The 25,939-nt window shown below is 39.1% G+C and overlaps 1 protein-coding gene across 30 annotated transcripts in view; it reads right to left on the reverse strand.

Annotated features, from left to right (window-relative positions):
- Positions 1-25,939, reverse strand: part of ARPP21 (cAMP regulated phosphoprotein 21) — a 159,778-nt gene that overhangs the window by 71,580 nt on the left and 62,259 nt on the right. For 5 of the 30 annotated variants that reach the window (XM_028168844.2, XM_007191493.3, XM_007191498.3 and 2 more), the window contains exons 10-14: positions 18,788-18,896; positions 16,820-16,921; positions 10,858-10,895; positions 8,888-8,947; positions 4,600-4,832 (exon numbers count right to left, since the gene is read on the reverse strand). In XM_028168844.2, the coding sequence (XP_028024645.2) occupies positions 4,600-4,832; positions 8,888-8,947; positions 10,858-10,895; positions 16,820-16,921; positions 18,788-18,896 (542 nt within the window). Of the gene's footprint in view, positions 1-4,599; positions 4,833-8,887; positions 8,948-10,857; positions 10,896-14,939; positions 15,308-16,819; positions 16,922-18,327; positions 18,419-18,787; positions 18,897-25,939 lie in introns of those variants that run through there. The other 25 variants (XM_057555211.1, XM_028168846.2, XM_007191500.3 and 22 more) reach the window with 19 other exon arrangements.

Genomic DNA, 25,939 nt, shown 5'->3' on the forward strand with positions numbered 1-25,939 from the left:
GAGAAAAAGTAGCAGCTTCAACAGGAATAATGAGGAGACAAGGTAAAGATAATGGAAATGATTTGATCCCACAGGTTAAAAGAAGGGAAGAAGGAAAAGTAAATTTGGCTTAAACTCTCAACACTTGCAAAGATGGAGGCAGTCAGACCTCCCTGGAGGGATGGCTCAGCAATCACCCTGCACCCTGGCTGGCGTATAACCAGCTCTGACCAGCTTCTAAACATCCATCACCTAGAATCAGGTAAAGCAGTATTTGACACGTAGCCAGCATTACTGAAATTCTTGATCAAAAATGGCTGCTACCAATGGTGATAAAAGGCACAGGATTAGAAGTGTTCACAGATTTTTTTTAAAAATTAATATTTGAGAACTTTACTACTTTGGGTGCTGAGAGTGGTTTGTGCTTCCTTTTTTTAGGGACTTAGTGATAGCAACGGCAAATATTTAAACAGTATGTCTATGTGACACAGTGTTAATCATGCTATATGAATTATCTAATCTACTTTTCATAGCAACCTCATTTTGCAGATGAGAGCCGATCCTCAGAGACGTTAAGTAGATTCCCCAAGTGCAGTTAGCACGTGGAGGAGTCTGAGTTCAAACCCAGGCAACGCAACTTCAGGGACCAAGCTTGAAGCCTGCAGGTCATGTGTTTACCCTAAAGTCATTCCAGCAAGAACCAGGTAGGACCAGGGCCCTGACCAGGCCTATGCCAAGTTCTAGGAGATACTGCACAGAAATTCAATGCTACTCACAATGGGATGCTCAGAAATTGCAAGCTGGACCCTGAGGGGCAGCTGATGGGAGGTGTAGACCGAAGACACCAGGGTGGCTGGGTAAAAGCCTCAGGTGAGCCCTCAAGAGGGACACAGGAAAAGGGAAAAACGGGAAGGGATTGGAAAAGAGATCATAAGGCAAAGCAAAATGGAAATCCAGGAAAGGGATGGGGCAGCAAGGAGAGGGCAGGGGCAGATTCCCTTGGAGGAGGGAATGAGCATTCACGCCCCAGGGAGGGAGCACCCCGAGTTTTGGTTCCAGTTCTGCCAGAACTAGTTGTATTTCCTTCAGGAAGTGACATCTTCTTTAGACCTCAATGTCTTCTTTCGTAAAATACAAGCCACCAGACTAAATGATGCGTAGAGGCGAGCATGATGCCCTTGAAGTTCCCCTCGGCTTAACTACACTTTAGACAGGTTTCTTCCTGATTACCGGCCCTTTACCTCCCTTTTCTTAGCGCATCTCTGCTCCTTTAAGGTGCAAATCTTCTCCCAGCCTTTTATCAGTTGTACAACCGGGGAAGGTCTTTCTTAAGGACTTGGGAGCCATCCCTTTGAAGTGAAGTCCTCAAGAAAAATGGTGCCTTTCTCTGCAAGTCTCAGCACCAATTAGCAAACACAGGCGGTCTAATCAAATTGACCAATCACCTATTTAAGGCCCTCTAGCTCATTTCCAGACTCTCCTGCCTTTGTTTCAGCAGGGTTGAGTTTAGTTTCTCTCCCCTACTGCAACAGTCTTGACCTCTATTGAATTAGTTATGGGTAAAGTCTTCCCTGCCTCTTTAACTCATCAGATGCAATTTTTCTTTTACAGGGACCCTGAACCATGAGTATTTTTTTTCTCCTGAGTTTGAGAAAATGTTTCCAGATCCAAGTGTCAGAGTTCAGTAGAATAACCTAAAGCTTCTGAGATTACGAGGGAAAAAGAATATCCAGGATGCATTAGTGTAGTGACGAAAATAAACACGGAGAAGAGGAAGTGATGGAAAGATGAGGCATCTTGCACTGTCTCCAGAAATACCCCAGGGCATAGACCACGAAGGTAACAACAACAAGGATACCCTTGCCTCCAGAAAACAAGATGCCAGGCCATGTAAAATGGTGAAAACAAAACGGAAGGCTATCTTACTTCTCCAGAGCAGTTGTTTCTCAAGCTTGGTTTGTAGAGAAGCCATCTGTGCTTGAACAAATTCTTCTTGTGAGTCTGATGCAGCTAAAGTCGAGAAGCCCTGCTCTGGACGTCAAGAGGGAAGGATGGTAGTAAAACAACATGGTGTGGCCAGTGTGGAAAGAAACAGATATCACACACTTATTTCTCAACCCCATGTTCATGGCAGCACTATTTACAATAGCCAAGACATGGAAGCGACCTAAATGTCCATCGACAGATGAATGGATAAAGGCGATGTGGTACACATATACAATGGAATATGACTCAGCCATAAAAAGATTGAAATAATGCCATCTGCAGCAACATGGATGGACCTAGAGATGATCATACTAATTGAAGTAAGTCAGAAAGAGAAAGACAAATACCATATGATATCACTTATATGTGGAGTCTATAAAAACAATACAAGTGAACTTATTTACAAAACAGAAACAGACTCACAGACTTCGAAAACAAACTTACGGTTCCCAAAGAGGGAAGGGTGGAGAGGGATAAATCAGGAGGTTCGGATTAACAGATACACACTAATATATATAAAATCGATAATCAATAAGGACCTACTGTATAGCACAGGGAACTCTACTCAACACTCTGTAATAACCTATATGGGAAAAGAATCTGAAAAAGAATTCAGTTACATGTATAAGTGAGCCACTTCGCTGTACACCTGAAACTAACACAACATTGTAAATCAACTATACCCCAATATAAAATAAAAATTAGATTAAAAAACCCAACCAACCAAACAAACAAAAAAACCAACATGGCGTGGCCAGTGTGGAAAGAAATAGATATCACACACACTTATCTCTCAACCCCATTGCCACTACCAAGAAACAGCTGGGGTCGCGGTGCAAGCGCCATTCAAGTCCTCTTCCCAATGAGGATGTGATGAAATCAGCTGTCTCCACAGGCCTGCACTGGACCCCTGATAGGTGACCACTGCTGTGCTCAGTGCAGGGGGTACAATAAGGGAAATACAGCCCAGATCTCAAGAGGATGTGCTTGTGCATTCTGACTTCAGTTAATATGCTTTGCCCCAAATGTAGCAAAACATGTTTCCCACCTGGAAAGAGTCTCATTATTAACTATTTGAAGCTAGAACCTATGTAATTAGAGGAGGAGAAGAATAACTTAAACGTCACAACTCCAGACTTAGTTTCTAAAAGGTCAAAAAAAGTTTGCCATTCCACTGTGAACAATAAAGTAAAAAATCAGAAACTTGTGTGGTTCTGAAGCTCCATGACAGCAAAATTGACAGCTTTGCTTCATAAAACCACCTTGGGAGATTGTAAGTTTTGTTTTGTCATCCTATCTTGATCCCCTTTAATTTTTTTTCTTGCCATTCCTGTACCTTGACAGGCTTTCAAATGGAGACACTTAGATGAAAAGAAAAAAAAAAATGTCTGAAGCACTTACAATTTCTAATCATTCTTCAAAGAACATGGCATTTTAGCATTCCTGAAGTGTTTTAAATGTTTCCAAAGAGCTTTGCTTTGGAGATGACTGGTGGTTGGTGTGTGGAGAAGGACGATTAATTTAAAAATCTTAAGAGCTCTTTGGGTGTGCTGGAATTTTTAAGTGCACCATTTAAGGTACTTGGTTTCTGCGTTTGAAGGAGATTTAAAACTCTTTAACCTTTCTTAGTTTACAGGAACTCAAGTGTACCACAGTAGATTTTCTTGACTTCAGTTGCTGCAATAGTGGGATATAAGAGCAATTAATTAGGGGAAGAAATCGAGAATTCACCAATTGGTGAATAAAAATGACAGAAGGCAGTGCGAGCCCACCTGAATCTTTCCAAGAAGCAGGATATATACATAAAGTAGTGGCTGAGACGAAATGCTATTAATTTTCTGCCTATGTAGGAAAACACAAGATAATTTCTTAGGAAGCACTTGTCAACAACATAATTATGTTAAACCATTAGCATAATGAGCCGAGGTTTCACAAAGAGGCTCCCCAGCGTTAGTGAGAAGCTTGGTTGGGAAAGTATTCACAGTGGAGGACTGCCCGTGTTTAACCTCCGCTTGGCGTTGCCCATTCAGCATTCCCCCTCGGGGCCCTGGACTCCCCCACTCACTGCACATGCAGGCTATGAACGCACCAGTATGAATGCAAACTTCAACTACCTATGTCAAAAGATCACTATTCACTTACAAGAAAAAAACGGGAAAAAAGAAGATGCATGCACCTAGCTACTTGGAAACTTGAAAATTTCTGAGGTTCTCTTTCCTTATCCTATTCCTTATCTTTAAGGAATAAATCACAATATTGAATTTTTAAAAATAGCTAACCTTGGTTAAATAGCTACCTTGTGCCGGTGCCTTGGTAACTGATTTTATATAAATGGTCAAATTTAAACTTACAATAGTCTACTGAGGGGAATTACAGTAACAGTCTATTACCACCCACATTTTATAGATAAGGAAATTGAAGATTAGAGAGGTTAACAATTGGACCCAGGCACACAGCTCACAAGAGGCAGTATTGTTATTTCAATTGCACCTCCTGACTTTTTTTGCTATCCCAGTGATTAATATCATTCACATCGTTATCTTTAGTTCAGGGAAGTCAGGGAGAGCGCTGACTGCACAGCTTGGGTGGAATCAGAGGAAACTATCACGGGACATAAACCCATTCAGTACTAACTACCTGCTTTGGACAGCTTCCCGGTACTCCTGCTACTGGATGTGCTGTCACCCCTGGTCAGCACCGTGATGCCCCCAAAACTCGCCGTCTTGGTCATGGCAGGCTTGAGATTGCGGTTGGAGCTGTCAGAATCTGTGCTGCTCCAGGCTCTTTGGTGGTCGGACCACTTGAGTTCATTCTCCGAGCTGCTCTGCCGACTTCCAGATGTTCTCCCCCAGCTGTCTCTGTTGCCCCTGGAGCGTGGCCATCAGAAAGATGCACGGGACAGCATCAGATTCCGAGAGCGGAACGGACACAGAGCGGGACCTTTCTTGTAAGAATCGTCTACACAAGACCCTTCTTGTCAACCCTTTCCATGACACGTGTCGCCTCACAAACAGCGCACAGACACCTTGTTGATGTACAGACAGGTAACACATCACACAAACACTCATGCTACAAACAGAAAAACCAAACCTAGAAATGTCACATGGTCCCTCTGCCAGTGAAGGGGAAACAACAAGAAAAATAGGATATAAGATATAATTGGTAACTTCTCTTGTGGAGAGGAGAGAGGAAGGTAAATTCTCCTGACCCAAATCAACAATGAATCAGTGTTTGAAAGCAACTATGATGTTAAATGATCCTAAAAGCAACTCCCACCGAAGAAGAGTTTCGTCTTTCCCTTTAGCATTAAGTAACTGGACCATGGTAAAATACACAGTTTCAAAGAAGCCATTTACTAATTTAGTTGCTAACTTTATGATATATATATATCTATATCTATCTGAATTCATTAAGGCTTTGGCAGACAGCACAGAAATCACAGGAATTCCTCTGTTAACATTTGGTGAGAATTTTGCCCAGTGAGTTTAACCTTCATGGGCAGAGGAAAGAGCGCTTTAATACCTTTCACATAGAAAAATTCGTGATAATGACAACAGTGCAAACACTACACTGACACGAAACTTTCCAAGGAGATCAATGGGAATAACAAAATAGCTCCATAGATGAAATGACACATTTATTCAAAATTCAAATAGAAAAAGATTGAACTTATTGGAAGAGATCCAATAGCCAAAAGTCATTTTTGAAGACTCCAGAGTATTTCTAAGCAGTGTGCAAAACTGCATGTATTTTATAGAGAAAGTTGATGAAATTTGCATTTTCATTGGTTTCCAATTGCTTAAAGAGTGACTTGGTTACTCTTTTTCAAAGGCTTTTCTGCAGTTTGGAAATAATGGATCATCAAAATATTCTAAGATTCTCATGGATTATAAATAAGCAAAGGGGACAAAAACCATGGGCAATAGACATAACCCCTAATTTCATATCACTGTGCAAGGTGATAGAAATCTTGATCACAGTGGTGAATAGCAGTTTTATTAATATTCTTCTAAAGACAATCATGGACTGCTGAGATGCTAGAAGTATACATATCTGATTGAAACACTCACCCACCAAATTGTACAGAAGGTATACAGAAAATTTTAGGTTTTGCTTCAACTTTACTGACTAAACATTTTCTTTCGTTTTGTGAAAACTTAAGAAGGTCAATGGATCCAGGAGATAATAAAAATGAAACAGCTAGTCTGTGATAAAGACTTTGTACAGTGAGGGGAGGAAATTCAACAGAAAACTCACAAAACAAAAAGTACTCAGCGCCTTGCTGTCCTCTCTCAATGTTTTCTTACAAACATTCTCTCTGTGTTCCGTAGCTCGGGGATGGCTGGTTTTAGAAACAAGGACTATTTAAAAAAAAGACTAGTTTGTGAGTAGGAAGTATCAGACACTCACCAAGGGCCAGGTGACTTTAGTTCTTAAACACCTGTGAAATTCAAACAGCCTAGAGGAGACTGGGTGGAGAAAAACCAACCCTTTCAAGGTGCTCTATTCCTGATTGTTTCCCTTTAAATCTCCAAATTCAGCTTCATTCTTTTCTCATATAATTCTGATTAATTTGACCCACCCTTGACAAAGCCTGACTAAATCATTATTTAGCAATCACAGATGTACCAAGGGTGTGACAATAATCTCCCCTGTAGATAATGCAGAATATTTATTATAGGAAAAGATGTGGAGTGGTCCTCGGCATACAGGATGCATCAGAAGGCAATTCTCCATATGGAGGTGATCATCACTAAAGTCTGCTTCAATTATCAACTCTGCACCTCCATGGGAGGAATTTAGACGTCCTCTAAATGCCAGAGTGGCTAAGCCTTTCTCTGCAAAGGAGGTGTCCACCACTATTCCTAAGTGCATTTTAGTGTGTTTCTAAAACACTGGGTAGGTTCCTCTAGGCTCATGTCACATCCCATAGCCAATAAGGCAACCTAAGATTTCCTTAACTTCTTCTACCTCTACTCCACTGGCTCAAATCCTCATCTCAAGTCAAGACCTGTGCATTTTATAAAAAATGGAATTTAAGTTGTTGCTTTAGAGAGTTAGCATTAATGAGATTAAAAATAATGCATTTAATTTATGATCTCTAGATACTGATACACTGAAATCATATCTTTTACTGCTCTATCAATCATTCACCTTAACACTGGCAAGGTGAGGTCCAGAACTGAATTTCATTATCTATTTGGGTGTGGAATCATAGGTATCACATCCACAAGTGCCTTCCTATACTTCCTAACAAGCCCAGTCCTAGTCTTCTTCTATTGGAAACCAGGAAGACAATGATAATGAATATCTGGCCATCAAGAGGCGTTGGCCCTCTTGTACACAGCTAGAATTTGACCCCAGAGTAGTCATAAAGCACATACTCTAGTTCTGCTTCTGTGCTGATTAACATAACTGATAACTTTTATTGTCCTTCATGTCTGAACGGGACACTTTTTTTTTTTTTTTTTTTAACCAAGTTAGGTATGATGTACATTTTGAACTCCTTTTATCAGTGTGTGGATGGCTTTGTGCTAAGTCATATTCCTGAGTTTCTGTGCTTGGTGATCTTGGTGGGTTATAGCATCCATATTTGGGATGGTTGACTTCAGTAGACGGTAGCTCTGGCTAGGGACCAGATTTGGGGCTTTGTAAAACTAAATGCCTCTAGGGGTCAAGAACCCACATTTTATCTATACTGGTCTAAACAAACCAGGTCATGGAGTGTGACTGCATGAACACAGATAAATTCTAGTCCTCCTCTGGGCTTTCAAGGGAAAAAATGCAAGTGTGAAAATACATTGTCTAATGATACAAGAGGAAGGTATTAGATATATAGTTCAACCTAGAAAAGTAAAGGAAGTTAAAAAAATAGATCCTGGTTTTTTTGTTTGTTTCTGCCAAAGTGTAAAAAGAAAAGAAACTGCTCTAACTTTTCTAAGGATGAGGTCATAAGTTCAGATTTACAGCAAAAAGATATGGTCTAAGCACAGAATTCATTTACTTCTGGGTATTTCCTTTTTTCTCAGTGGTCAAGAAGTTCTGTTGGTTTGTTTGTTTTTCCTTTCCTACAACAGAGATGAATCCTAATATTCATAAAAGCACTAGCATATTAAAATATATACATTAGGTAAATATATGTGTTAGGTATTGAATATATACATATACATATAAAATATATATAGCACTGTGTAGACATTGCCCTATAATGGATAGTAGAGACACATTTAATAAAGTAATGAGATAAAAAAATTTTTTAACTAAAAAAAATAAAGTAATGAGAGAGCGGGTCTAGTACCTCTGCTTTCATGGTACTCTCTAGCCTAGTATAAAACTTTATACATATTATATATATATATATATTTTATATATATATAAAATCTATTCTCCTTATCCCACACAGATCTTGATTTAAGTAGTTCATTATAATTGGAAACAATCCCATATCTTTCTTTAGAAATAAAATCTGTGCTTGAAAAAACATTGTTTGAAATATTATGATGGATAGTAGTGGCTAAAAATCAACTACTCAAATAGAGTTATCATTGATTTGTTTTCCAGTGCTGGGAACGTATACACAATTGCAAAGCTATAAGAGAAATTTTAACTCAGTGTAATTCACCGAAGTTGATTTGGGAATGTGAAATCAGGGTGCTGTCAAAGTTAGTCCTGGAGGAGAAAAACCCAGAAAATCAGAGGAAGAACCCTAAAGGACTGTAGACAGAGCATTTGGTTTCCCAGTCCTGTATCTCACAGGACCCCATATGGCTTCAACACTAGCTCAGTAACAAGCTTTACAAAGAGATAACCTAACATATTTTATTTCATGAACAGAGATATTTTACACTAATACACTTATATTTAACATTGATTCCACCACATCATCTGAAAACACAGTTTTAAAAAAGTAAACCATACCAACCGAAAGAGCTGTCTTTTCTTATAGGTCTCACTGCATATGTTACTGTCTTCCAAGAGCCTACTGGAAATGAAAAACATGATTTTTATGATATGAAATCTAAGGGTACTAAATGCCCTATGTTAAATGGATGTGTACTCAACCATGGCACACCTGTCTTGCAAATCAACCCTATATGCTACGGTTTATTTTCAAGATGTAGAATTTTGCCCTAATAAATTAATGGCAGCCTGATTTTTCCCTACCCTAGGATAAAGTACTGATGCTAGATAAGGGAGAAGGAAGGGAAGAAGAAACAGATGGAATGGAAGAGGAGGGGAGAATCAAAGAAATGGATATAGATATAATAGACATTTAATTAATTAAATATATCGGTTGTGATTTTTTTCTTTGGGTAATATTAGTTATTCTTTATTTTTTTGGGCATAGTGAAATATGCCTTCCAAAGGCAGGTATCAAAGAAATATATTTATTTTTGTAGGGATCTATTCAGAATTTTGCTTTTGGGGGCCATCAATACTTCTTCACATATGCAATGCGTATTTGTGACCAATTATTGTATTGATGAATATAATCCAATTTGAATATTAGGGACACATTAGCAGTCTTTTCATACAAAACACAAGTAAATGACTAAGATTAGGGAGGAAGTAGGGAAAATGATTGGCTAGAAGACTAGGGAATGACGTGTCCTACTAAACTGAATTCTAAATGCTCACTTCATTCTTTGCGTAAGGGTATAGAATTTTGGATTGCTTCAACATCCAAATGTTGCATCCAACATCCAAATTCAATTTTGGATATAGAATTTTGGATTGCTTTAACATCCCTATGATGTTAAAGCTCACGGATTCTTAATTTACTGTAAAAAAGGAATACTTGTTGAAAACTGTATGGGTTTTTGAGGATGCTTTTGGATGCCTTGTAAAGACCTGTTCACTACTTTCATCCCTTCTTCTACAAGAGGTTATTCAGTTGAGGGTAGTTACTTGAAGTTTTCTAACTGCTACTATGAATGAGAGTATTTTTTTAAACCAATCCTCTTGAATGCCCAGTTTAACTTTTCTCTAAGTACTGGAATTTAATCAAATAGCCTCCATTTTAATCGATTTTATAGGGATACCCATTAAGCCAACACCTGAAATGAAATTAACCACCACTCTTTTAATGGCTACCATATTTCCAATCCAAGTTGCCCATTGTGATGCATTTTAATGTGATCAGTACAGCTAATGAGGAATTCCTTAATTCCCCTTGAAAACGTGCAGTTAAATCAATGGAGCATTTTAATATCTATATCGGTTTAGAACTATTTTTAAAAGGTACACGCTAAATTTGAGAACTTCTGCTCTTATACTCAAGACTTTATATAAATGTTTTTAACACATCCATGTCATAACCACCACCTTCTCTACTAATAGCCAGCCAGGTACACTGATAAATCTAGATCGGTTTAGATAAGTATTCCAAGTTCAGCCTTTTATGAAGACTGACAGATTATTTAGAATGAGAAACATAAAACAATACTATTCAAATTATCATCTGTGTAGCTACATATAACGATAGGGCACAGGAAGTGGCCAATAACACCAAATACACAAGTACTTTTAGCAGCCTATTCAATAAGCCAATGAAACTGCAAGTTCCTGTCTCAACATTTATACTTTTTAATGCCTGGGGAAGGTAACAGGATTACACCTTTGGAAGGACCAGAAGTTGAGACCTTAAATAAGGAAATTGTTGAAACTTATGTTTGGAAGTAACGGAGGGAATTTTTCCCCCAAGTTAAATAGCTTTTAGACATGCTAAATAACATATATGTGTGCATATATATGTGTGTACCCATAGATATATGTATTTATTTATACATATATTCAAGCACACACTTATATATGGCATATGTATATCTGTGAAAAACAAGACATGACAGACTTTGTTCCTCTAAAGACATGAAAAAGCAAATTTCATTTTACCTGTTTTCCACAAAAAGGCTTTCCTGGGAGCAAACTGACTGAAAAATAAAAAAAAAGCACTGTATCAGATGTTCTGGATATGCTGAGGGAGCCCAAATCCTTGCCTGCTTTTCAAACTACTTTTCCCCTCCAAGAGGAAAAGAATTAAGAAAAATATGTACCATTTTCAGAAAAAAAAGGAAAAAAAACGGTTAGAGTTAGAAGTGTAAACCATTCTCATGCAGCTCTTTTCCATCACGGTGTCTCCAGGTTTCAAATAGATTTAGCCCGTGTAGCGCCAAGGTCAGAAGAGAGATGTTGTGAATGAAACTGCTGGAGAAACCTGTGAGCATCAGGTCCTGAGCTAGTGGTTTCCTCTAGGGCTGCCGAGATGTAGCCGCCATCAGGAGCCAAAAGGACAAGTTCAGATCAAGGCAGAGCGTGCAAACTTGGCACGATCCACCTGAGGATGGGAGAGCTGTAAAGCCACAATCCTGAAATTATGACCTGGCAACGATAAACTCTCACAACATAAACAGATGACCTGCAAGACTCTCAAACTGAAGAGAAGCTATCAAACAATCTTGGTGGGGAGTTGGCGGGGGCAGCGGGGTGCTCAGAAAACAAGTGAGAACAAAATGAAGTTAATTGGGAAAGAATATCAAGCTCCATCTAATATATCTTAGTTTTTCACACAAAAAACCCAGTGACTTTCTTCTTAGCTTGCATTCCCTAGCACGCATCTTGGGTTTAATACCACAACTTAGGGAAGATAAAATTCCATTATCATTACGTGCTCGGGAAAGGTAGATCAAATTAAATTTTAACAAACAGAGAAAGAGAAGTCTAAACAAAATATGGTGCAACAGTCCTAAAATACGACTGTGTTTAGGAACTAATATAAAACCATGTTCAAAGTACTAAGTTTGTAAATGTAAATATAGACACCATATTATACGTGTGGATTTTCTAAATGATGAATAAGTCACCTGGCTAAAGGGATAAATAGAGACTTAATAGGTCGATTTTAAGATAAAATGAAACTAAAGAAATAATAATGACCTTTCAATATCGAATTTTTGAATTAAAAATGCTGCTAATGTAACCACCGCTCAGAGATGCCAGCAGGATATTGGTTTCTTTCTACATTTTACTGGAGAAATCATTTCCTTCCACTAAGCCAAAGGGCTAGATTGGGCATAAATGCTTTTCTCAGTGGTCTGAGCATTTTAATGGGGGCATCTCTAGAACCACTTCTGTTTTAAACCTCTGTGCATTTAACATGCATCCCGAAGATCAAGTGTGCAAAAATTTTATTAAACAAAAGGCAAAAACAGCCAATTAAGAAAAAAGCTTTTCAGAAAAATATCTTTTAAAAAAAATTTGACATGTAATTTTATAAAAGGAAACAAATACAGATGATGTGCCCTTGCCATTATTCCTATGAGGATCTCTTTAAAGTAAGCTAAGCATCCCATTGTCTTTATTTCCTTTAGTTTGGTTTCCCTACCGGTTTGAGCCAAGTTTGAGCCAAGTCCTGGTATGTGAAAAAAGTGAGATTGTGTCAGATATCCACGACGAATTTAATACTTTGTTATTTCTCATCTGTTGAGGTTGAAAAGAGGTCAATTACATTTAGGATGTTCTGGCTGGTACTGAATAACTGAGACTCGATTACTTCTTTGAAGGAGTTGATCAAAGACATGCTGACCTCTTCAGACTCATTAATCTAATAGCATTTGGGGGAAAGTGAAGCAGCCCAAAAACTCTTTGAGTTAAAAAATAAGTCACTTGCAAGTCAAAGATGATGTTCCCCAAAACCTACCCCCAGAGCATCTGCCTGATTTTTGAGGAAAGGTCCTAAAAAATCATGTCATCATCCATCTACCACATTTTCATAAATAAGACAAGAGACAGTTATGGGCTATGATTCAGTAACTGATGAAAATGTGTGTGTGTGTGTGTGTGTATAAAGTAGCATTAATAACTTACAAATTTTAATAGCAGAGAAAGATAAAACTGTCACAGTAATTAAGCCCAGCATTCAGAGCTGTCAGGTATATGCATTCTCAGATGTAAATAAAGGGCTTTTTTTTTTTAAAAGGAGAAAAACGTTTTTGCCGATGGCTTACAGAATTCTCTTCCACGTGCCACCCCCAAGCCAGGTGATGCCTCACACCCTCATCATCAGCTCTCCCTGAAGAATCCCACCACGTGCAAAGGAGACCAAAGATGAGGTCCTCCCTGAATCCCTATCTATACATAAATACCCTTCAGAAATCACCCTACAGGCAAGACAGGTCTCTCTCAAATATATTGCTTTATCAGCTTAACCTTCCTAAAAGGAACAACACTGCATAGGATTAATCATAAAACAAGGTGAAATTCTTGCCAAAGGAAACAAGAGCTATATTTCAAGTATTTCTGACTACGAAAGTACATTTATTTATTATTTGAGAACTAAATTGTTGTGTGCTCTAAATAGCAACATTTTAGTTCTCAAATAATAGATAAATTGGTCTTATTTCAAGATACCAAAATTCTCAAACTATATTTGAAAAACTTTTTCTAGAAAACCCCGAAGTAATCTGCATATATGGATTGTGCACCTATGTACAAAAGCACACGCGCACACACATACACACACCCTTAGAAACCAAGATACATTTGTAAAATATTCAAGAACCCTTCTAATTTTAAAACAAATCTGGATTTTGCTGAAGCGTAAATACCAGGAAGTAGTTTTCTATAAATCTCTATTGTAACTTCAAGTAGAAAAAAAAATCCTGCTTAAGTATATCGATATTTGAACCTGTTTGAACTACTCCACTACTTAAAATAATTGGCAAAGGCAGCTGGTTATATTACCTCTGTTTTTAAATTATGAAGATGCTAAACTAAAGACCAGCTAAAAAAAAGATTAGATGCCTGTAACTTAATTTCCTTATGCTGGATTCTTTGCATTTGTTTTACAATTGAGTTAATATACTTTAATTATTATCTTGTGAACCTCGACAATTTGGGCAGCAGTAATGATCATTTGGGAATCTGGAATTGCATAGGTGAAGGTTCCCTAAAGGGTCCTGTCTTTATGTTACTATATATATTTGAGAAAGTTCATATTGCTGTTATGTCCTTGAGTTTGTCCTGTTAATACAGGGTGGCGCCCAGTGACCCCTGCCTGTGTAGCACCTCCCACATGCACCAGGGCTGGTCTGTGTGTCAACAGAATACAGCAGAAGGGAAGGTAGGTCATTTCCAGGATCAGGTTATAATTGACCGTGGCTTCCAACTGGGATTCTTTCTTTCCCTCTCAGATCACTTGCTCTGGGGGAAGCTAGTTGCCATTCTGAAGACACCTGTCAGTCTATGGAGAAGCCCACATTACTATGTGGGAACTGAGACCTCCAGCTTACAGCCAGCAAAGAACTAAGGCCTGGTGATACTCGAGTGAATCTGGAAGCAGATAACCACTTCACCAAGCCTTCAGATGAGTACAGCCCCAGCTGACAGCTTGACTGTAACCTCATGAAAGGCTTTGAGTCAGAATCACTCAGCTAAGCCACTCCCAGATTTCTGACCCATGGAAACTGTGAGAGAAGCAGATTTCTGTTTGTTTGTTTTTTAAGCTGCTAAATTTGGGGATATTCATAGCTAAAACAGAGAACACCAGTGGTATGACTGCACTGTCTCTACAAGAGCTATCAGACTAGGGAGAAAGACATTTTGTTTTCCCTCTAGGAAAGTGGCTCTTAGTGGCTCATTTAAGCATCATGAAAACTTATAAGAATATGATAAACGCTAGAGATCTTATCCTTAGAAAAATGCACATATGCTCATGAACATAATGTTTTGCAGGCAATATCAGGGATTTTATTTGATCTCTGAAGCCCTTTATGAGTACACTCTGGGTACAGCATGCCGACTAAAAAAGCACTGCCCTAGGAGATCAAGTGAAAAGCAGTGTCAGAAACAGGCAGTTTCCCACCTGAATCAGTAAAGCCAGAAGTGCTGGCCACCAGGCGTGAGAGCCTATCAAAGGAGCTCGCGCCTCCACTCCCATAGGGAGAAGCAGCTACAGCATTGTAGAGAAGGCTGTGGAATGATTTCATGGAATAAAAAGGCTATGACAATAGCTTTGCATTTAAGCTTTCTCACATTTAAGTCTGCTTTTACTTGTTAAAAGAAGTTAATACAGCATGTGGCCATAGAGGCTTTAAACAGGAACCCTTGCCTCCAATCTTTAGCCTGGAACCCAGGTCCCTTACGAATAATCTCCTTAAGATGGATGTGAGGAAATGCAGTGTCTAAAGGGAGTCACGCTGACCCCTTCTCCCTTCGACGACCTCCCTATGGACACGAGAATACACAAATGAAGTACAGCAGGGCAAGTGTCACCCCCATCATAGGCATGCATCAGTGACGTTACTTACTGTCACCTGGCTCTTGAGTGTCTGGCAATGTGGCACAGCTTTGGCAAGAAAAAAAAAAAGCATAATGTTGTTTGTATATTATGTGGGTGATAAGTATTTGTTTATCAACGTAACTACTCATTCATAAACTATATGACTTGCCAGAACCAGACTAAGAGGGAAAATGCGTGTGTGCGTTTGTGTGTGTAAGAGAGAGAGAGAGAAAGAGAGAGAGAAAATAGAAAATAAGCTAGCCTTCAGAAATATTTCTCTTCTTCAAGGTCATCAGACAGGAACATTCTACCTCCAGTCCACAGTTGGCATCGTTATAGTATCATGACTAGAAAAGATCCTCTCATTACTGCACTCCTGGATCCAGCAAACATAAGGAAAGGTCTACCATGTGTCTTGCTGTCCTTTGCACCCTCAATAATTCTGACCATGATAAAAGAATTTTCTAGAATCTTCTAGAATTGTACCTGGACATCAGCCAACTACGGCTACCTCCATCTCCTTCTCTCACACTCCTCTAATTCCCAAGCTCTGGGCCAGATTACTCAACTCAAAATTGTGTTTTAAGAAAGGCAGAGAGGATCTAGAGATCAGGGAGACTGGCTTGGGCTTAACACCTCTAGGGAGAGCAGTCCCCCTCCATGCTAGGCTGGCTTTGTAAGAACCTCCAGGAGCAAATCACACAGGAGGTCAGACCCTCCACCTGACTTAGTAACGCCAGAGGTGTTGGCAGCAGAGAGTCTACACAAAGGTGCTCACGGCTGTACCTCTGCAGAGGGAAGAGCCCACAGCATTTTAGGAGGATGCCAGATGAGTTCATGGAAGGGAAAACCTATGGCAATAGCTTGTCCTTTTCATTTCATTGCATTTAAATCCAGTTTTTTAAAACCTTTTAATTTGTATTTAATTTAATTGCATTTAATTTTGGCCACACTGAGGAAAAGGATAAAAAAAAAAAAAAATACCCAACCGCATCTTCTTTGCGATTTGAACAATAGAAATTGTTTTCTGACTATACCCTTGAAAATTGTTCACAGAACTAATTCGATCTGAAAATGGGGTGGGGGGGATGAATATCACTATTTAACTTTGATATAGTAAAATGTCCATACTTGCTAAGATTGCAGAAAATTCTGTGTGTGTGTGTGTGTGTGTGTTTAAGATCTACGACTCTTCTTTCTTTTCCTGTAATTCTTTCCTCTGTACGATGTTGGTCTTAAAAAGACAACCGTGTGGTATCTGCTGGCTAATATGAACGTGAAGGGATTTCTGCAAATCTGGCAACCTCTCTCTGTACTTACGGTCTATTTCATTGACCAAAATGGTATCTCTATTTCCCCACAGGTCACACCCTAGAGAACACATGCAAACCCTCGGCCCCTCCTCCATCACTTCCCTGAAGCATGTCCTCTTCCAGAAACACCTCTAGTTTGCTGCCCTTCGGTTTGTTCCCTGCCTCCAGCTTCCCTCGTCCCTGCCATCTCCCTGTCTGGGGAACGAGGCTGCCTTGCTGCTGACGGAAGGACCGCACTCAAGAGGCAATGAAAACAACTACTCACATCGTGTGCAAATATTCTCTCCCTCACTCTCTGATATTCCTCTTCTCTCTCTTCAATTGATTTACTTCGTCTGTCATCTCTAAATGGATGCATTCTGTTTTGCTGAACAGAAAAAAGAAATCAGGAGGGTTATCCAAGTTGAGCTGTTGGAAATCTGCAGTTAAGAAAAACTGTCAGCTGAGAATAATAAATGTTCACTTAAGCAAATGGGGCGTGAAAAGTCTTACTCCCTCTGGTCCCTAAGGAAGCCGTGGTGGGGTACGTGTGTGGTGTGTGTGTCGTGCAATGGCAGGGGATGCCTGTTACGCCTGCTTGCTCCCTTGCTGGATGCAAGTAGCACGGGAGTTTCTGGAATGTAAGCTCCTGAATGTGCCTCAGGTATTCAGTCAGTTGGCTACGTGATGGATCATGAGTCATCGGCTCTGTCTCCTTAGCAAACCTGTGTGATTTTGACTCCCCAAAAGGAGGCAGAATGGTGGTGAGAAAAGAGGAAGTGGCTAGTTCAAGGTGGCTAAGAGAAGAAATGGCTTTGAAAACTTGGGGACCGGAGAAACAGAGCAAGGCGGTAAAGAAGGGAACAGGCAGAATGGAAGACGTGGGTGCTATTTCTCTACATCCTAACTTGTATTTTTATTCACTCAATGACTTATTCTGTGAATTGCGTCTGGGATAAAAAGAGGAACTAAATTCAAAAAGCTTGTCTGCTGATTAAGGTCGATGTCAAGAAATCTAACAATTCAAAGAACCCAGCATGAGGACTGCTGTTCTTCCCTCTGAGCCGCTTCCTGTGTCTCTACTGCCCTCCCATCTTATTCCTGCCGTTCCTCCCCAAACGCCCTGCACTAACCATGTCCATCCATCCATTCAACAAACACCCACTAAGTACAGGACACGGGCACATGTTCCAGAGTCAACTCGAGCCATGGTGTGGTTTGATGGTGGTGGCAGGATATGAGATACAAATGACGAACGGGTTTTTTTTTTTTAAAAAGTGCGTCAGAGATGCACACACTGGCTCACGGTGACTCACTGTGGGTAATTAAAATAATAACTTGAGTGAGACGCAGATTGTCTTACCTTTCAGCATTCTAAAGCAAAGTCATTGCCAAAAAAAAAATCTATTTGATTGTCAGAGACATAAAGGGTAACTGTAATGACATTTATATGACTTTCTACTGTTCCTCTTATCATTAAAATTTTGTTTTCTTTTGCCATTTACTTAGTTTTCTTCTTCATCACCCTGGATCCCACCCCCTCCATCCATAGAAAAGTCTCTCTAGCCTTGTCGAGGTCCCATGAATAAGGCTACTCTAGAACAATGTAATGTTTTGTCACAAGCAAGAAACACGTAAGGAGGAAGTTCTGCTCCAGTTCGTGCAAAACAAGCAGACAACTGACATGGACGATAAAACATGGGAAGGGGAAGGGGTGGGGGACTGAAACCTGAACTCAATTCTTTGTTGTGAAGACTTATTTTAGGAGAGTTTGCAAAATCCACCTGGCCTCACCATAACAAGGTTTGTTGTTTACAGCTACATCAGTTGATCAGCGGTCCGTATTGACAATCCAGCTCAATGTGTGCACAACGGAAGGATAAAGCTGTAGGGAGGGGAACGACTGCCAGAGTTACACAGACACCTGGAAATGCAACTGACAAAGCTCTTCCCATCAGCTCGGAGCCTGCGGCATCCCAACCCCCCAAGACATGCAGCAGAGCCTGCGTCAAGCACCACCCATGCAGCCCAACACAGAGCCATCGCTGAAGCAACCAGGGTGTGGTGTTTTGCTACCCATTGAATGCCAAAGAGGGAGGCAGGGGGGAGGGGGGCAGGAGGTTTGGGGGGGGACAGTCGTTTCAGAGGCAGGGGAGGTTTGGGAGGGGGAGCGGGGACAACAGAATGACAAGAACATCAGGCAGCCCACCTTCAAAAACAACAATGTCAGCCACTCTCAAACTTGAGAACCAACCTGAGTGTCTTCTTTATCAATACTAGAGTTATCTCGCTTCAAGATAAACCGCTTCTGGGATTCTTCACCTTTTTCATCTTTTAAATGTTCACAAAACCTTTGCTCTGGTCTGCCAGCAAAGTAAAACATATCAATAAAAAAAGTTTTTCCCCCTGTTTAAAGTTATTTCTCAGTGTTTTTTCCACCCCCCGCACAGTGGCATTCAACTTTAAAAAAAAGTGTACACGTGGTTTTGATACTAGAATTGCTGGCAATATACAGGTAGGTAATAATGTGTCACTTCACAGGTGTTGTTTGAATACCTTTGGTTGTTTGGAATTCGGAGTCTTGTTTGCTGCATGCTGTTCACCATGGCTGAAGTTAAAAAAAATTTTAAAGGCCTGAAAATATATAGTGTATAGATGCTTTCTATAGTTATTTTGACCTCCATCACTCCTGAATTCAATCAAGTCCCCGCCCATATTCTCAAACAACTATACATGCTTAGAATTTGGGATTACCACATTAATTCACCAATGTCTGGAAACTAGGAGAACACTTTCTATTATATCTTCCTATTATATCTTCCCTTTCAAGAGCCTTCTGAATCTGTAGTGAGAGAGAGCCATCTACGAATTACTTCCATCTTTCTTTAATGACAAATGCTCTGGAATCTGGCTCCAGTAGACTCTGACATCCTTGACCATGTCTTGTAAATCAGTTCAGTAATAGGGGAAACTGGAGATATTTAGTTTAAACAACTTAATGTCTGATTAGCAAAGGGAAAATGCTCCAAGCAGTTATACACTATTGATTAGTCAATTGATTTTTTTAAGGTTCTCTTAATCATTTTGTATTATTACAGGAAAGGGCTCCACTTCCCTGTTAATTTCCCACCGGCATCATTGCACACCAAAGAACTCAATGAGTGACTTGGGCTTGGGTTCATCCCAGAGGAAGTGCTAAAATGTTCATTCCCCAGTTTAGAAGCAGTTGTAATTTATGGCTGTCATTAAAGTGTCTCTCATGTCTGATGTATTACTCTGAAGTCCCCTGGGTTCAGTATGTATCCAGTCATTGGGAAGCCATGTCACAGCATCTATTGTTTAATATGACCAGCAATTAAGATGACCAGTAATTAAGGGAATCTCATCATTAGCTCCAAAATAAGCAAACAGCACTTTGAAAACAAAGGAGCAGTTTAACTGTATAATTCAAATCTTGATGAGAAGCATTGTTTCCTTAAACGCACATACATAAAGTATAATAATAATTGGGGAGCAGACAAAACCAGAAAACTGAAATAGTACCAGTTATAGCTTCTAGAATTGTATATAATTTCTGCAAAGTGATATCACTATCTTACTCAATCCTTGCAAAAAAAAACTTTGATGTAGGAAAAGCAAATATTTTTTGCCTCTTTTACAGATAAAGAAACCATCCCTCGCTAAATCTTTTGACTCCAGTTTATAGATTCACCCACTAAGCCACAGGCATCAAACAGCCTATTCACATCCTTGCAGAGAAGTGATTCAGTCTCTCTCTGCTTCTGTTGTACTCAGTGGGCTGGAGGGCCTCACACCTCAGAATAAAGAACAAAAAATCTGCATCATATCATCTTCAATATCAATGTAAACGTTTCCCACCAAAATTAAGATGTAATAAAATACAGCAATTTGGAAGTGCGAATGCGACATTTTAAAATCAGAACAGAGTAAATTTGCACTTTATAATGAAGAGGTCATTTACAGTAGAGAAATTAAATATATTTTGGTGGAGCACAGTCACAGGTCACTTCAATTACTTATTAGACTATAAAGTCTGACAATACTAGCGTGAATAGCTACAGGTCACTGTAAACGAGAACAATTCTCCAGGAGCTTTTCTTTTTTCTTTTCTTTTTTTTTTTAGGAGCTTTTTTAAAGCTTCCCAACATTTTCAAGCACTTAGATGTTGTTATAGTTTTCTTTCCTTTCTTCTTAATTGACGTATAGTTAATATACAATATTATGTAAGTTACAGGTGTACAATATAGTGATATCCAAATTTTTTTTTAAAAAAAGCTTTTTAAAGCTTCCCAACATTTTCAACCACTTAGATATTGTTGTATTGTTTTTTATGTAGCATGTAAAATTAGGATATTAACTTAAGTACAAATGCTGATAGTATCAATGCTAATTAAGCCTCTTCTAATAGCCCCAAGCTCTGTAAACCTGATAAACTCTAGTCAATGAAATGATTTGCTGACTGCTAAACATACAGATATATTTCTTGTATTTGTTGCTAATCATCTGTAAATGTTCATTTAGAAATGAAATTGTCTAAGAATGTGAACTTCTGGATTCATAAGCATAAGGTGAATTTGCTTCAGACTAAATTCTTCTTTAGGCAGAAAATCATTTAGAGTGAGATTTCAGCATAGTAACCAGAGATGGAATGCAAGTTCCATGTGGGTAGGGACCTTGCTTTTTAAAAACTGAATCCTTAGTGCCTAGAACCGTGCCTGGCATATGGGAGGCATTTGCTTGGATGAACAAACGACTCAATGTATGAATGAATGACAATTTAGCACAGCTGTATATAAATCACAGTAATTCAGGAACAGATCAAAGAATCACTGAGTAAGATATACAGTCACAAATGTTTAAATTATAAAACAGAGCAGGAGAGAGTTTGGTTAGTAGGAGCATAAATTCAAATTTAGAGGGACTTCCCTGGTGGTCCAGTGGTAAAGAAGCCGCCTTACGATGCAGGGGACGCGGGTTTGATCCCTGGTCTGGGAACTAAGATCCAACATGCCGTGGGGCAACTAAACCTGCGCGCCACAACTACTGAGCTCCTGTGGCTCAACTAGAGCCCACGTGCCGCAAACTACAGAGCCCACACGCTCTGGAACCTGCGTGCCACAACTACAGAGCTCACGTACCCTGGAGCCTGCACGCCACAACTAGAGAGAGAAAACCCGCATGCCACAACTAGGGAGAGGCCCTTGTGCCGCAACAAAAGATCCCGCATGCCTCAATGCAGATCCCGCGTGCCACAACTAAGACCTGATGCAGCCGGAAATAAAGTAAAATAAATAAATAAATAATAAATAAATCTTAAAAAAAAATTTAGACCATTAGGAACATCTTTAAAAATCAGATTTATATTTGGCTTCAAGTCAATTGTGTTATTAAAGAACAGCTTTTCACATCTGAGGATATCTTGGGAAAAGAGGTGGAAATGGGAATTTTAGCTTTTCTAGTTTGGGAACTTCTCAGTTAAAATGTCATTATAGTTACGAGAGAGCTATTCAACCATTATTTTTGAAACTTCATTTGCGTTTCTTCATAGTGCTGATTTATTCTTTTTTTCATAGCAAGAAAAATACATCCATCACATAAGCAAGAGTAGTCAAAGGAGCTTGTTTGAATCAATAATGTAAATATTATTTAGAACAACAATATTTGTTACTCTGATATAAATTATGCAAACTGCATCTTGCACGACTGCTTTTCAAGTATTTTGTTTAAATTTGTTTTCAAACATTAGAAACTAAAAGTCCAAATTACTAATCCCTGCTTGATTTTCCAAAAATATTTTGAAAGGTTAGAAAGTAACCATCTGAAGTTTGCATAAAAGGAATAAAATAAACCTAATAAGATTTTCCCAGGTTGATTTTATAGAGAATTACCTAGAGGTAAGGAGTAATTTTCGGTTTAAACTCATGCAGACTATAGTTTATTACTGAAGTATTATATGTGATTACACTAAAAATTACTGGTAATGCACCATTATATTAGAGCTTTTAAAAATCCTTTTTACCACTAATTTAACATTATAGCAATATTATTTCTTAGCCATAAAATGAATGGAACTAAAGTAATATATCATGGACCTTTATTTAAAATGGTAATGAATTATTTTTAATGTATCTAGATGAGGATATAACTCTAAGAAAAACTCCTCAAGGCTGCAAAAGGTCAAGGTATTTATTAAATTAATGATAACTAGAGTTTACTATGTATCTCATGGCCATGCATTATACATGCCTACATTTTTTTTTTCTGGAGCATTTCAGTCCATGAGTTATTATTATTTTTAGCTGTCTCTTTATCATTATCAAAAAGCAGAGGAAACAAATGTAATGTTTCTTTTTTTTCAAAATTTATTTATTTAATTTTATTTATTTATTTTCGGCTGTGTTGGGTCTTCATTGCTGTGTGTGGGCTTTCTCTAGTTGTGGCAAGTGGGGGCTACTCTTCCTTGTGGTGCATGGGCTCCTCATTGTGGTAGCTTCTCTTGTTGCGGAGCACAGGCTCTAGGCGTGTGGGCTTCAGTAGTTGTGGCACGTGGGCTCAGTAGTTGTGGCTCACAGGTTCTAGAGCAACGGCTCAGTAGTTGTGGCGCACGGGCTTCGTTGCTCCGTGGCGTGTGGGATCTTCCCGGACCAGGGATCGAACCTGTGTTCCTTGCATTGGCAGGCAGGTTCTTAACCACTGCGTCACCAGGGAAGTTCCTAATGTTTCTTCTTGATTAAAAAAAAAATGGTTTCCTCTTCTTAAGTTTTAAAAAAAACTGTTTTCCCACAATTCATAGCAGGTGTCTACTGTGACACTCATTGATCATGTGTGGTGAGCAGTACTGGCATTTCCAGTCGTCTTGGCATCCCCAGTCAAACCTTTCAAAAGTAGAACTAACTCTTCATTGTTCCTTATTAGACAGAGCTCATGAATTGACAGGCAGTATGGCTGAGTGAAATACTGCATAAGACCATCAAACTCTATCTTCTAGTCAATTGATTCCAATTTTAGTTAGATTTCTTTCACCTGAACCTTAAAAAAAGATGAGGATGCTCTATTACTTTTTTAAAATCTTTTTGATCTAGAAGTATTTTCAGTGGTTTATTCTCACTGCCATTTGGTTTCCATTTCTTGAAACTAAATGTATTACTTCTCGTCCAAATAGTTCAGTTTAATCCCTCCCCCTCACATACGCACAAATGAAGAATTCAATTCTGCTAAATGCGGAGGAGCACAAAGGGACGTCCTTGAATTTCATACTGAATAATGGAAAGATGGTCATCAATATGCGTGAAAGGTTGCTGTGCACAACAGGGTGAAATATTTTGATGTCAAAGACATTCGTCAAAAATATTTTAATAGTCAAACATATTACAGAAGTCTAAGTGGCCCTGTTCCCTTAACACGTGGAAATATTCAATTACGATACTGACAACTGATATCTCTTATTTAAAAAAGAAAGTCCTATGTTCTTTACATATTTCACGATTTCCACTTCCACCTTGTCATTTTATACCATTTTATTCTCTTTTAAATGAGACTACGCCTTACAAATTCAGCATTCTAGCATTTAAGTTTGGAAACCAAACATCTTCAACCAACAGACTACAACTTCTCTTTCTACTCTATGCCCCAATTCCATCTTTCCTGAAGTCATGGTGATACACTCACGGCCTCTCCACTAGCAGAAATCTTTTTTTTTTTTTTTTGGTCATTTGTATATGTTCTTTGTTGAAATTTCAGTTCATTCTATTGACCATTTTTATTTTTTGAATTTTTGAATTTTATTTATTTTTTATACAGCAGGTTCTTATTAGTTATCTATTTTATACGTATTAGTGTATACATGTCAGTCCCAATCTCCCAATTCATCCCCTCACCACCACCCTCCCCCGCCACTTTTCCCCCTTGGTGTCCATACATTTGTTCTCTAGAAATCTTAAGATTAGTAAGACACAGGAAATACACCAAGAAGATTCATTGCACACAACCAGGCTCCGGCCTTCAAGTATGCCCTACAACTTCCCCCAGGGAGAGTGCTAACGTGACTGCTCCTACTAAAGGTGGATCTAGAAGCAACAAAGGGAGTCTGCAGAAACTGGGCCTAATTCTGCTCCCTAGAGGAGGCCAAGGTGCTGATGGAAGGAACCAAGTCGCCGTAATCTGGCTCCCTCCAAACTACTCTACATATAGGAAAAGACTATATGTAGTATTTATATGTATAGTGAACCTCCCTCTAAACTGTCCCAAACTGTATAATACAGATAATGTCTTTACACATTTATATACACAGGCTTGCACTTACACACCATGTAAACCTCGGTCATGGCTGAGTGGCAGGAGCCGTGGATTTCAGTCTTGATCTTCTGTGAAATGACCAGGTAAGATCAAGAGAGGAACCTCAGTTTTCTCTTCTGTAAAACAGTCTAGCTTTATCTACCTAGAATGTTGAGAGCTAGACAGATAGATAGATAGATACACAGATATTTGGAAAGTATTATTACTGCATGGGAAAGCTCTTTTTAAAAAAAGTTATATTAACATTATAGAAGGTACGTGCATGTTTCATTTCCAAAATTAAACAGTAAATTATATGTTCAACACTCAAAGGCCCATAAATAATTTCAAGTTGTGAAAGGAACACAGCACACTTATTTTCTCTCCTCACAATGTATGTCTGTCTATCTACAGACACATGTTCTCTGAGGTATTTTAGAATAATAATATGAGAAAATATATTTTGAGAGATACGATGCAGAGTTTGACCAATGTTAATAAATAAAGGTTTTAACTTGGAGCTGGACTATTGTTTAAAGAACTAGGTTGTCTGCTCAGTAAATAAAATCCCACAGTTTTCCTGAGAGTAATGTGATTCTTAGTTAGGTTTCTGACCTTTGGCTTTAAGTCAGATGATTTTTCAACGCTATTCCTATAAAAAGTGCAGAGTAAATTTGTCCTGTTTAGCAATGACAGGATGCCAACCAACCGCTCACAGATTTCCAAGAGGCACTTGAAGAAAGTGATGCTTAGTCCTCTTCAGAGGATTAGTAAGCAAGCATCGTATCAGGGTGCTGCTCAGTTTATGCCTGGTGCCGCTCACACTCCCAGACAAAGGAAAAGAAATACAACAGATGCGGGAGGAAAAGTATGGGTTTTTTTGGTTTGTTCTGGTACACATGCACTTCATCACCTGCAGGGAGTGAGTGCTTAAGGGTCAAGAACTGATGACTCCCATCTTCAACCTGAGTCCCTTCAGGAAACTTAAGCACAACAAATGTCCACTGACCCTGCTGTGCTGCTGGCCACTCCTCTCTGGTCTGCCCCCTGAGAAGGCCACTCCTGCTGGCCACTCCTCTCTGGTCTGCCCCCTGAGAAGGGGTCAGTCCCC

Source organism: Balaenoptera acutorostrata, chromosome 10, assembly GCF_949987535.1.
Source record: "Balaenoptera acutorostrata chromosome 10, mBalAcu1.1, whole genome shotgun sequence".
NCBI classification, from domain to species: domain Eukaryota; kingdom Metazoa; phylum Chordata; class Mammalia; order Artiodactyla; family Balaenopteridae; genus Balaenoptera; species Balaenoptera acutorostrata.